This window comes from Molothrus ater, chromosome 1 (genome assembly GCF_012460135.2).
Source record: "Molothrus ater isolate BHLD 08-10-18 breed brown headed cowbird chromosome 1, BPBGC_Mater_1.1, whole genome shotgun sequence".
Lineage (NCBI taxonomy): Eukaryota > Metazoa > Chordata > Aves > Passeriformes > Icteridae > Molothrus > Molothrus ater.
The window spans coordinates 81315601-81329267 of NC_050478.2; the positions used below are offsets into that span (position 1 = coordinate 81315601).

The 13667-nt window shown below is 47.7% G+C and overlaps 1 protein-coding gene across 1 annotated transcript in view; it reads left to right on the forward strand.

Moving 5' to 3' along the window:
• Window positions 1-13667, forward strand: part of LOC118694606 (serine/threonine-protein kinase SBK2-like) — a 14940-nt gene extending 1273 nt beyond the window's left edge. Inside the window, exons 3-6 of the mRNA XM_054514896.1 lie at window positions 4121-4305; window positions 10149-10344; window positions 11048-11250; window positions 11499-13667. Coding sequence (XP_054370871.1) covers window positions 4121-4305; window positions 10149-10344; window positions 11048-11250; window positions 11499-12068 — 1154 coding nt within the window. The 3' untranslated portion in view covers window positions 12069-13667. The remainder of the gene's footprint in view (window positions 1-4120; window positions 4306-10148; window positions 10345-11047; window positions 11251-11498) is intronic.

Sequence of the window (13667 nt, forward strand, 5' to 3'; positions counted from 1 at the left end):
TTCCTGAACAGTCCCTAGCTGTACTGTGGTGACAAATAAGCCCTTAAGTTTCAGGGAGAAGGCTGATGTACACTGTGGTTACAGGATATTTTATATTGTTTTAAGCACTGGAGGATAGGCTGGGAGAGATGGAAAAGATTAAAAGTACAGCTATTGTGGATCCCTGTCCCTGTGCTGGGCTGGAAGGGCACTACCCCAGCATTGCTCTGAGGCACTGGGAGCAGTGCTCATGGATTCCATTGGATTAGCACTGCCTCTTGCAATCATTCTGCACCCAATGCACCTAACAGCAATATGAACGGAGTAGGTTGAAGTGGGACTGAGCAGAACCCTTTGATGCAGGTGTGGTGTTCAGTGGGTGACCAGAAGTTTCAGGTGTGAGGGGTTTTGACAAAGATGGAGAACATAGCTGGGAAGCACTTCTGGGGAGCAGGGCCCAGGCTCAGTGTGACTGTTGTGTTGGCTGGGAAGCGAGGTGGGACACTGTACGGCATTGTCAGGAAGGCGGCCAGCAGATTCCTCAGTGATGGGGTAGCACTGAATGACCTCAGAGCACAAATGGTCTGTGCAGCTGGTGGACTCCTCTGAGCACCCTGCCTGTGCCAGGGAGAGTGCAGGGCCCCAGCTCTCCTGGGAGGCAGCCCACACCTTGCAGTACCCTGCAGACTGGCCTGCCCGCTGAGGCTGGGGGGAGGAAAGTGTTAGTAGCTCACAGAATTATTAACGGAAGAAGCAGAAGGGCAAAAGAGAAAGTCAAAGAGTGGTTGCCTAGCATCAGGCACAGAACTGGATCTGAAAAAGCTGAGCAAAATTTAGTGCTGGAAATGAAGGGATGGTGACTGCTCTGAAAAGCTGCTATCACAGATGTTCTGAGTAAATGCTTGTGGTCAGTTTGAAAATACAGAGACAAACTGAACATTGACATAGACGACTATATTAAAAGAGCAATGCCATTTTAGGCCCTTTAGGTAAAAGAGCCTGATATTCATATTTCAACAACATTCTCTCCCACATACCCCTGCTGATAAGCCTCCACACCTTCAAAGAGTGATCTGTTGGGTCCAAATGGCATCAAATCCTTCTCCCCCTAAATGCTTTTGGAGTCTCTGATAATATAGAATGGGAAGTAAAGGCCTGTGTGGGGCTGGGTAGCCCTGACACAGGAGTGCAGATCTCCTCACCCAGCTGCTGTGGAGATCATCAGAATCATTAGCCAGGGACATTGTGAAAAAGGGTTCACACTAAAGTCAACACCTGAGAAACTGTGTCCTGCTGAAAGTGTGTTGAGAGAGCTAGCTCCCTCTGTGGTTCTTATGGTACTTGCTGGAACACAGTGGATTTCTGTTTGGAAGGGCAGTATTCTTTTGCAACCATACATCTGGCATCATCTGACTACAGAGCACTCTCTGTTAGGAGATCAGACCCGATCCTTTAGAGCTGTGTATGCCTGTGCTTGAAGAACTGCTGCTGTTCTGATGTGAGTGAAACAGCCTGCTGTGTGTATGCTGAGCATGAGCAATAAGGGGAGAGAAAGAAGGATGAAAAGGAGAGCCCTTCTTCGACTATGTGCCTTTACTGTAGTTGCTTTAGTCCAGCTGTTCCTCATGCAGTTGCCACTGCTATGACTTTGTGACATTGGCTGCCATGTCTGGCTCTTGGAAATTTTCATGCTCTATTCTTTTTCTGTGTACTGCCTATTCTGAGCCAGACATGCAGGAGACAGGATATTCATCATGCTAAACCAACCATAATTCAGAGGAGGAAAATGACACATTTTTATACAGTGTTTGTTATATTTCATAGGCCATCCCCAATGCTTGTGTGTGTCACTGCAGTGGGTTGACTCTGGCTGGGTGTCGGACACCCACCAAAACTCCTCTATCACTCCTCCTCCACTGCTGGACAGGGGAGAGAAAATGTAATGAAGGGTATAGTGAAGGGTTCATGAGTTTAAATAAGGACCAGGACAGATCACTCACCAATACTTTCACAGGGAAAACATGCTTGAATGAGAGATATTAATTGAATTTATTGCTAACAAAATCAGAGCAGGATCATGAGAAGTAGAATAAGACCTCAAAAAACACCTTCCCCACAACCCCCTATCCTTCCTAGCTCTACCTTCTCCACAGCCTGGGACCAAACTTTCCAAGACACTAAGGCAGTTTTGGTTACATCATGTTTCCATGTTCTCTCAGTGTTGACTTTGACCAACATCTCGTTTGCCAGCTGGACAAAATGCGTACAGTGCGGGTGAGAGAGGTGTAGGTGTTAAATTACAGAGGTCCTGAAGTGCACTAGTGTGGACTTCATTAGTAGTGTGCAGCAGCTCTGGGGCCTCCAACAGCTGTCTTGTGCCCAGTGCTGAGGGAGTGGAGGTCAGGGATTCTCAAACATGCATGTGATACACAGTACGTGACATATTCCCTGGTAATGAGGAATGCAGGACAAGCCCTGTGGATGAATGGCAGGTCAGGAGCAAGCCCTCAGTGAGATTGCTACTTGTCAGTGCACTCCAGGTAAGGCTGTGGAAGGTCTCTTCTCTAAACCAAACCCTCCAGCAGGTGCCCATCTCAATAGGAATGGATAATGTAGAGGTTCTGTCTCTCAAAAAATTAACTGGAAAATAAGGAAGACTACTGTATTTTGTTCCTATATCTGGAAGCATATTTAAGATAGTAACTGGAGAGAAGGAGAGAGGGACTGGGGAACCTGGGCTGCACTGCATTGTTACTGTAAATTATAGCAAGTCCCTGGGGACATTTTTCAGTTCTGACTTGTGTCTCAAGTAGAGCCAACAGTCTCACACTTTCCACTAGAAGACTAGATTATGCAGAGTCCCTGTTCCTGGAGAGGAGTGGTTATACTACACTATTTATCTCAGTGTTGAGTTCTTGGATATTGGATAGGTTTCTTTGTACACTCACATCACCCCTAGCTGTTCCTGCCTGTAGGGACTTTGCACATTGAAGGCTGTTCCCAATCACACCTTTCAGAATGTGTGTGAAGGCACAGGCTTGAATGGCACAAGACCTTTAGGTCACCAGCAAAACAATCTCAATCCCCACCTCTTATCCAGAAGCAGAGGGACAGCTGGGAGCCTGACTGTGCTACTCCTCTTGCCCTCTGATTTGCACCTCCTCTGAGTGGTAGCAGACTGGGTCTTCACAGGCCTGTGCCAGCAGTCCAGTGCATCTCACCTTGTTGCCCCTCTGTGAGGGCAGAGCACTGAGTGACAAGCCCTTGGCATAATTATTCTCCCTTCTGAGATCAGGTGAGAAGGTTCAGTCCTGTGCTGGAGACCCAGAGTATTTATGGGGGATGCTTTTTTCTCTTAGGCTTTTACCTCTCCCAGCCTTCCTCCCAATTCTCTGACCCCAGGAAGTGCCAAGGCTCACCACTACAAGCGCCCATCATGGCTCTGGCTCTAGGGAACAGGGAAGCCAGTCCTGTGACACACCCATGTCACTGCTGCTGACAGATACACAAACTGATCCACTTCCTTGAGAAAAAAAAATCAGTGTTCAAGAGCCAAGATGCAGGGCCTGCATGGTGTCCATGCATCCAGGAGCTGTTTTCATGTCCATGCTCAAGTGGAGGAAGGAAGACCTTGGCACAGGAATATGCTCTGGGGGCAGGTACTGAGAATAGGTAAAATGTTCACAAGTTATCATTAATAATTTCAGGTTCACCACCATGCTCTGCAGTACTGATGTGTGTGAGGACCCTGACCCACTGGGCCCCAAGAGGGGTTTTCAGCCAGCCATGGTTTGTGCCTGGTCTCTGATGCTCACTGGCACAGGCACCTTTGGTAGCCAAGGAGAAGCAGTGGCAGCCCATGTTTGTTCTGATCCCTGCCATCAGGAACGCACTCCTACTTGGCACAGCCCTGGAGCAAGGACCTTGTTCCAGCCCAGGGTGCTGCTTTGCTCCTTCAGCTGTAACGAGAGCCCAAGCTGGAGCAAAGGGCTGAACAAGGTGGGTCTGCCAGTGGGTTTATAATACTATGGCTAGAGCAGAAACAATCCCACCCCGACTCCTGAAACACATTCCCCTCCATTAGGAGGGTAGAGGGATAGTCCTTTCCTTCTCCCTTTCCCCTCTTTCCTTCCCCCGGGAGGTCACCTTCAGCAGGGAGGCAGTGTGCCCCCAGGCCCAGAGCCATGGGGACGGGGCGGAGCGTCACGCTCAGCCCCGCAGCTCCTGGCAGCCCCCTCCGGCTGCTGGCGCAGGCTGAGCCCGGCGGCTGCGGCGAGGGGAGCGAGGCAGGCGCGGCTGGCTGGCTGTCCTGCGCTGCTGGAGAAGGTGAGAGGCTTAGTGCAGGCGGAAGGGAAGTTACAGCAGTGGCAGGATGAAAGGCACTGGACAGGCATGTAAAAGGGGCACCCACCCCTCTCAAACAGGTTTTGGAGACTCGAGCGTGGTGTGGCGGCACAGTGCGGAGCGCACCCGCTTCCCCCAGAGGGCTGATGGAGAGCTCCTTGGTGGCTTTGCCCTGGAAGGTCGCTTTGTGTCCACTTGCGTTCGCTGGGATGGTGCTGCGCTCCTGGTGGGTTGGTTGGGAGAAAGGTGTGATGTGGCTCACTGTGGTCCCAGTGAGATTGCTGAGATTGCTGCCGGTTTCTGTCCGAGGAGGCTGCTGTGCGGAGCCCGTGGTGTGCTGCGCGCTGCGGAGAGGCTTGCGGGGCTCTCCGGGGACACTGCTGGGTGTCTCTGCCCAGAACAGCAGCTCTGCTACCGCCACAGTCATGCCGTTCTCTGCAGCGAGATTAAGTACTAGCCTGCTGACCAGTTTTAGAAAGAAGCTCATAAATCTACCAGCAATAAGGCCACAAGCAAATGTTGCCATAATCTGTTCTTATCCCTTGTTATGTTAAACATGGTTTGCACCAGAATGGACCTTTTAGGGGAAAAAAAGATGCCATTCTTGAACTAAAAGTTACAAAGATGGAAGGGTATTCTTTCATAATGTTTGATGAGATTTTTAGGGGCAAATATCATTCTTCACAGAATGTGCACCACAGCGGAGGTCTGAAATGGCCTCACTTCAGCTTCATCTATTGGTTTTATTATAATGCTTTTGCCTAACTGGGAGAGCCCTTTTTAGTGAAATTCTAGTATTCAGAAAAACGTATACAGATGATAGAGTAACTTCTTCACTATCTGTTTGATAAATTATAAAGACAGCACCCCTGGAGTTTCCCCTGTAATTTTCAGCCCTCTTGCCATTGTCATGACTTTCTCTTGTCCTTTTTCTGTCAAACTGGGGACACCAGAGGTAGTTTGCTCAACTGTGGGCTCACCGATATCATTAAAAAGATAGAAAACATCCAGTAACTGGTTCTGTTGATCTATCAGAAGAATTCAGGGAATTTACCCAGGCTTTCTTCATATCAATGGATTTTTAATGTTTCAAGAAACATCATGAAAAGGTAGATAAAAAGGAATACAAAGCAGAGCAAGCAGAAAAATAAATTTATTATAAAAATACAAATTCCACTGGTGTGTGATATTCTCAATTGTGCAGAAGCTGTTAACAGGTGGCCAGCTCTTCAGAAATACAGCTTCCCTAACTCAGCTGATTTTTGGAGATTAAATTTCAGACTGTCTCATTGCATCTGTATGTAGGAACCTCTGCAGAAGCTGGAGTTCACTGTAAGAGGCACATTGCCTCAGAACAGATCTCTTCTTTTGTTACAATCATCTCAGCCTACATGAAACTGAACAGCTGTCTCTACTTTTTTTTCTTGTTTGTTTTCTTTTGTTTACAGTGAAGCTTACTTTCTTAATTTAGCATCTGGAAAATGTTAGTTTGCCTCTCACTGCTGATGTTTCCTCCATCTGAATCTTTTCAGGCATTCTCTTTAGCAGAGTGAATGCAAAAATGGAATCTGTAACATCAGTAACCCTTGATCTTAGACTTGTATATGTAATATTAAGATCTATATCACTGTAGATTATTTCTATTGCAATTCTGTATCATCCAGTATGTTAAGGCCTGCAAAGGTAGTGAGGCTATTCCAAATCTGTATTTCTGGATTTACAGAGTGCCCATTCAGCAGCATGAAGAAACTAGATGTGTCTGATTAGTATGACTTTTTTCCTTTTTTTTTTTTTTCTTTCCCTGTTACCCATCCAATGCCAGACTAAAATCTTGACTTCTTTGGTCATTTGGAATGCTTTTGTATCTGTGTATGTGTATGCACGTACATAGTTGCCGTTTTACCAAGCAACAGATTGTCTACTCAAACCATTTTTTGTGCCATTTGCAGTATTTTTCTGGACGATTTCAGTGTTTCCTTCTAGATCATTGACAAAGATAAAAGTATTATGACAGAGTTAGGATTGAAAAAATTGTGTAGGGTGAGAACAACAATAAAAATATGGCATTTTCCACTATATACTGGGCTTTTAAATAATTAATTAAACATGTGTTGCTTCTTGGTTTAGACCAATGCCATGGTGAATTTGTACAGATAACTTTCAGGAAACGACCAGTGAATGGGACATTTCTGGCAGCTGCTGTATGAACCAATACCAGGATAAGAACTGCTTCAAACCAACAATTTAGAGGTTGGTGGGAGGTGCCTGCAGGTGGGGTCCTTACACAGCCCTGAAGCAGAAGTGTGATAACAACTGGGTGAAGTGATCTGGATTACTTGTTGCACGAAATCTATTTGAGCAAAGTGTGCTTTACTAAACATGCTGCAAAAATATTCAGGTAGAAACCAGGTAGGCAGCACCCATAAAAGGACATGAAGAGAAGTTATTTTTTCCCCAACATTCCCCCAGTAATTTGGAAGAACTCTGGAGTCATAATGGATGTATAAGGTAGTGCAACCTGTGTGTCATTTCTGCAAAAAGAGATCTTGAGGCCACAGCATGAGGCAGGGGGGAATTCTAGCTGAATGTGTGACCGGAGGCATTCTCCCCAAGACAGTCGGGGTTTTAATGTGGGGGATGGGAGGAGAAAAATTATGAGACTTTAGAAAAGAGACATGAAACAGATCTGAGAGCTGGACAAGGAGACTGGACAATCTGAGAGCTTGGTCTGACTAGTAGACAGAAAGTTATTGGAAGGCATTGAACCAATAGGAAAACTGAGAGGTGTCTTGATCAGAGAGCATAGAGATGCTTATTCTCGATTCAAAATGTGACCACATTTTGTGGCAGCATCACATCTGTTTTTTAAGTAACTGATGCATGTACTACAGAAGCACAGCATGACAGATGCTTTGTGAAGCCTAAGTAAAGCATCAGTTAAATGCATTGCTTGAGCTTCAGTCTGGTAGTTTTACACAACCTAATTAATTGAAATATGTTCTCATAGCCTGTGGTCATACCTCTGACCACAGTTCATATAAGCCCTGCAAGAGTCTGGAGAAATTTAACAGGTATCAGAAACCTCATTTCTCTATCTGAGAAACTTCAGCAGCAGGTTAGGTAAATTCAGATTAGGTTATTATATGAATACCTAACAGCAAGAATGTTCACACCGGCATTTATAATTGACCAACTGTCTTTGGATCAAGCCTGAATGACTTTTTGAAAGAGATGCCCCAGATGCTATTTGTTATTTGGTTTGTGTTAAGGCCCTGTGGAAGGTCAGACAAGAAAGTGGAGCCCACATGTCATATGCTCAAGGCCATTTTTAATAGAGTATCTTTGATATGAGAAGAGGCTGAAACAGCTGAAACTCTTCAGCTTGAAAAAGAGAAGGCTCAGAAGGGATCTTATTGGTGTATATAAATATCTGATGAGGGGTAATGAAGAAAAGGGAGCCAGACTCTTCTAAGCAGTGATCATTGATGGGAGTCTCCATCTATGGGGATATTGAAGACCTGGCTGAACACCTTCCTAGACAACCTGCTTCAGTTGCTGCAGCTGGAGCAGGGGACTTTAATGGATTAGATCATCTCAAGAGGTTCCTTCTAACCTAAACACCTCTGTGATTCTGTTATCATAGCACTGTCTCTGTTATACAGGGATCACACTGTCTTTGGCTTTTGACACGTATGAAGTGTTTTTCTGCACTAAATATATTAATCATTTTGGTTGAAGAACCAGAATAACATTACCTGGACTAAGACATTGTATTTCCATAGGTTAGATGGTTAGATCCCCCTCAGCTTCTCAGGTGGTTCAGAAGTATCTCATGATGGTGTAAAGGATGTGAGGTTTTGCTGCTGTAATTAGAGATTCTTTTAAGGAAATATGGTTTCTCATAGTCAGCAGCCTGGAAACAAGAGCTCTAGCAGGGATGAAGCATGGAAAGGAAAGAACAGGTTTGAATAGGACTCTGACTGCTGCCTTCAGTACAGCACAGCCAAATGGTGAATGCATGCTGGTCAGGGCTCTGGTGACCTCCTCTTCAGTGCTTGTCAGTCTGCAAAGGGAAAATGACACTTCAGAAAGTACCACAAGTAGGTGCAGAGCACTCAGGCACACTCTACTCAGCAGTGACCCAAATTTGATCCTCACTTACCTTCTTAGCTAATTGCAGTGGCATCTCAAAGAAAGACCTGAACACATCAGCTATTTTCTCAAGTATGGACTTTCTCTTGTAGTTCATGACTCCAAGGGCAGCAAGGGCCAAAGTTTGCAAACTGTTCTGGAGTGACTGCAGCTTGGGCTTCCTTCATAAGGAGCCCTGATCAGACCCACAGGTCACAGGCCCTCAAGAAACTCTACCCGTATCCTCTGGATGGTCTGTTCTTCCAAGCTGGCTCATTCACTTTATTGCTGCTCTACTCTTGCAAAAAAGTAGGGCCAATTACTTGGCACTTCTGAATTGGATAAAATTTAGAAATGCAGTCTAGGAGGGAGGGAAGAGAAGAGGAATTTTACCACAAATAGTCCCAGGCTCCTGTAGAAATCCAGCCTTGTAAATAATTCTTTTTTTTCCAAATTTATTTGAAGAATGATTGGATTTAGCAGCAGTGGGGCTCCTTTGCAGAAGAGAGATGAGGACATACTGGAACAAATCCAGACTGTGAAGACAGTTAAGATATGGGAGTATCTCTCATAGAAGGAGAGGGTAACAGAGCTGGGACTTGATCAGGCTTGAGGGGATCATCTGATGGGATGCATATGAATACATGCAAAAACACACAGCAAGGTATATCACAGTATCAAATGATACTGAGTGAAAGAACAGGAGATAGTGGGCCTGAAAGAGAATTTCTATTTAAGCAGAAGTTAAAATCATTGTTGCCACAAAGGTGATTGAACACTGAAACAGGTTCCCCACAGCAGCTGTGGAGCCTCCATCCTTGTAGATATGTAAAACTGGGCTGGGCATCGGACAACCTGGTCTAGCTAACCCTCCTCTGAGCAGGATGTTTCAGTAAGAGGTCTCCAGAAGTACCTTCTGGCATTTACCATCCTGTGACTGGTTCTGTGACCTTGCTCCAAGGCCAGGAGGAACTCCCAGGTCCAAAGTGCCTTGTTCAGAGCACAGGGACATAGACAGGGAGAGAGCGCTGCCACAGAGGCCTTAAAATGCTGCCTTGTGGCTGGCTGGGAAAAAAGAAAAAACACTTCTCTGAAATGGGTCTGAAGCAGCTGGCTAGAGCTCAAAATGCCATTGATGTCCTAGGTTACTTCCTGTATAAGTTACTTGGCTGCACAGATGCATGACTTTTGGTCAGAAATGTCATCAGGCATGTGAGGTACTGAGCTGCCTTTGGCTTCTCTGGGGCACTCTGCCTTTTGTCATGTGCCTGTGCCTGAGGGACAGGTCTGTCTCATCTGCTGACTCAAGGAATTTCTCCAGTAAGCAGTAGAGGTGGAATTCTGAGTAGAGAGATGAGATCTTTCTGCAGTAGGCTAAGGAGGGCAAGGAGGGGTGACTGGGACACACTTGAAAATCTGGGACTCTGCTAATGTTTTGTCTATTGTCTAATATTAGGCAAAAGGATTAGGGGGCTGGAGGAGGTTCCCTTCAATACAGAGACCTTTTCTATGATGAGGGGCTTTGCCCAGAGATGTGCTGTATAAAAGTGTAAATTCAATTCTAGCACAGCAGCAAGAGTATTCAGGCTCCAGGTGGCAGAAATATGCCATGACATGGTTGGTGTTGCATGTTTGATCTGGCTTTCTCTGTGAGTGCTGTGATGTTCCTGACTCTGGCTATGGTGTTCCTGCAGCACTCAGCAATGGCAGAGAGCTCAGCCGTGACTGCAGCAGTGCCAGAGAGAGCAGCACCCACCAAGCTGGAGGAGCTCCTGGAGATCACCGCTCAGAGCCTGGTGCGCGCTGAGGTGGCTGAGCACTATGAGGTTGTTCGGGAGCTGGGCAGGGGCAAGTATGGCCATGTGATGCTAGTGACCCACAGGCAGAGAGGTAAGGAGCTGACTGTGCCCTTTGAACTACTGTGCCTTGTCTCCTCTCCACTCACCAGGGCACAGAGCATGGGGTGGGCTGGTGGCACACTGGGGACAGACACCAGGCATGGCAGGGAGGATCCCCAGGGAGACCAGCAGGATGGGGACCTCCCCACCTAGGGATCATCCCATGACATCCAGCCAGAGTCCAGGCGATGCCAGGGGGCAGCCCAGAACATCCGGCAAGGTTATGATGATAAGACAGGTCCAAGGTCAAGCTGGGAAGTTAATTCACAAGCCAGGATCAAAAGAATTCACAGATATGCACCAACATGCATGTGATATAGATGGAAACAGCAGTCCCACCACAGGGCTCAGTCACAGAGCCCCAAGCCTGATCTGAAGTGGTGCCCTAAGGCCCATGGACAGAGGGTGTGAATGAACATCCTGGGTTGGCCATATGAGTGCCCTGATACTGCTCTTCCCCAGTAGACCCAGCTCAGACTGATGGGCCCATTTATCCTGAATGTCCCTACTCTGCCCAGGGCTCAAAACTCACACCAGCAGCAGTTCCTGTTCCCAGACCTGGTGTCCACAGAGTATATCCACACAAGCTTTGGAATAGAGACCTCCCTGTGGCTGTGACTGCCTGGATCTGTGGCTGCTCTGTCTTGCCTTGGTGTGACTTCCAGAGGAGTCAAATTCCCTCTTCCCATCCCCAGGGACTCCTATGGCTCTCAAGCTGCTACCCAAAGCCAGTACGAAGCTGCACACCTTCCTGTATGAGTATTGTGTAGCACTGTCCCTCGCCACCCACCCTGCCATCATTGGCATGTTTGGAATTGCCATTGAGTCCAGCCAGTACTATGGCTTCCTCTATGAACCAGCGCTGCACAAAGACCTCATCTCTATCATCAAACCCCGCGTGAGTGTTGCCACAAGGCCATGGGGATTGGGCTGTAGTATTTGGCCCCTCTGAAGGCTGGCTGGGTCAGAGGGAGGGAGATAATGGCTGTGGGTCTATCTGGGGTCTGCAGCACTGAAGCAGCCTTGGGCTTGCAAAGTGAGAAATGTGAAGGTCTTTCCCAGCGCAGAGCACTGAGGTGAGACCCCATCTGGCAGGGCTGCTGAGGTGCCCCACGTGTGCTATCCTGCCTGTCTCGCCCTGCCCAGGATGGGATCCCTGAGCCGGCCGCAAAGCAGTGTGCCAAGCAGCTGGTGAGCGCGCTGGAGTTCATCCACAGCCGGGGGCTGGTGTACCGCGACATCAAGCCCGAGAACGTGCTGCTTTTTGATCCTGACTGCCGGCTCGTCAAACTCACTGACTTCGGCCTCACGAGGCCCAAGGGTACCAAGCTCAAGCTGGTGGCTGGGGTAATCCCCTACACCGCCCCTGAGCTGAGCAACACTGCTGATGCCCAGGGGGTGCCCATTGACACCAGCATGGATGCCTGGGCCTTTGGGGTGCTGCTTTTCTGCCTGCTGACTGGCTACTTCCCCTGGGAGCAGAGCCTGCCAGAGGACCCTTTCTTTGAGGACTTCATGCAGTGGCAGGAGACAGGTCTGGAGAAGGACGTGCCCCGGCACTGGAGGCGCCTGACGGCCGAGGCTGCCGGCATGCTGCGGAGCCTGCTGGCTCTGGATCCCGCCAAGCGCGGCCCTGTCAGCGCGGTGCTGCGCTATGTCGGCTGCCCTTGGCGGCTGGAGGGCGGGCACGGTGAGGAGGCTGCCGTGAAGTCCTAGGGCATCCTAGGGCCTGCTCCCCATGGCAGGAGGGAAGGAGGGTCACAGCCTGCAAGGGCCTTCAGGGTTTGGGCACCATGGTGGCCTGGGCGTGAGAGGCCATGGTGGCCCAGAGAGCAACTTCTCTGCAGCACAGAGCCAAGCTCCTTCTCCAGCAGATGGCCCTCACCCCAGGACTCAGTGCTGCCCAGTGCAGCCTCCTTGTGGCTTGGAAACATCTTTCTCTTGGAAATGACTGTGTGAAGTATCCACTTGTTTCCTAGCCACAGGAACTCCAGGGAGTTATTTAGGCTGCAGCACCTGCCATGCCTCAAAACAGAGCAAAATATGTACTTTTGTGTTTCTGTATGTGGCTCATTTTCCCTCATAATAAATGCCTGTTGGGACCCACTTACTGTTGGAAAGCAGGGAGCATGTCAGAACTTGCAGCTGTCTCAGGACAAGCTGTCCAAGGCAGGGGCCATCTCTGGATGCTGCCTGTGCCTGCACCAGGACTCCTGGAGGTTGGCTTCAGGCTGGCGGGGTGGAGGGGCTGGGGAGATCCCAGCACGTGGCCATGGATGATGGCTGGGGAACATTCATGGTTATCTCATGCCAGCCCAAACACATCTCTTCCCTTGTACTGCCTTCAGGTCCTAAGACAATGTCCTTCATGCTCCTTTAGATGCCTGGCTACCCCTCTACAAGACCTTTCTTTTACCCTTTCCTATCACTTCTTTAACCCTTCCCTAGACACACACCTCTCCGAATGCCCTGATATCCTCCTAGGTGCACATTTTAATCCTGAAAAGAAGTAGCTAAGAGGGAATTGGGGGTTAGTAGCCATTTTTACTTTTCTACCTCTTTTCAATCCCCAGGATTTTGCTGTTGGTAATAATTCCTTCCTGCACTTAACCTGGTCTTTTGCTGGAAACATTCACAGCTTGTTTTTCACTCTCAGGGGCTTCATAACTTCTAAAAATGCAGTGTCCCAGCACTATACTTTCTAGCATTTCAACTTTTTTAACATGTCAGACCCTTTCTTGTACACAGTCTTTCTTCTATGGTTCCCCACCATGCAGCTTTTTTTTTTCCAGCTTCTTCTCACCCACTGGCATTTTAGCATTATTTAACTTCTCTACTAACACTGCCCATCACCTGGTAAACACCTTTTGCTCACTCCTCTCTCAGCAACATCACCTCTGTACTGCTATTTTGTGCTGCTCCTGCTCCCTACATAATTTATGTCTTGAGTCTTCCACCTCCCCAACCTACCTTACCAAACAGCATTATGCTCACACTCTCCAAGATACAGTTTTCTTCTGCTTACTTCCATCTCTTAGAATTTTTCATTACTTGAAATCATAATAAATGCTGCTCAACTCCAGCCTGCTGAGATTGGCTTTAATTACTCTTTAATTACTGTAGGAATAGCAGAGAGATGTTAAGGTGCCAACATGGTTCCTGCATTTAAAGTGGAAAAGCCTTAAGATAAATGGATTAAAGGCCAGGTAGCTGGCAAGTATCCAGTGAAAAATAATGGAAAAAGCATTTGTTACAGATGTTAGTTAACGGAGAATTACAGAATAGGAATGTGGCTTTTTGGAATGAGACATTCAA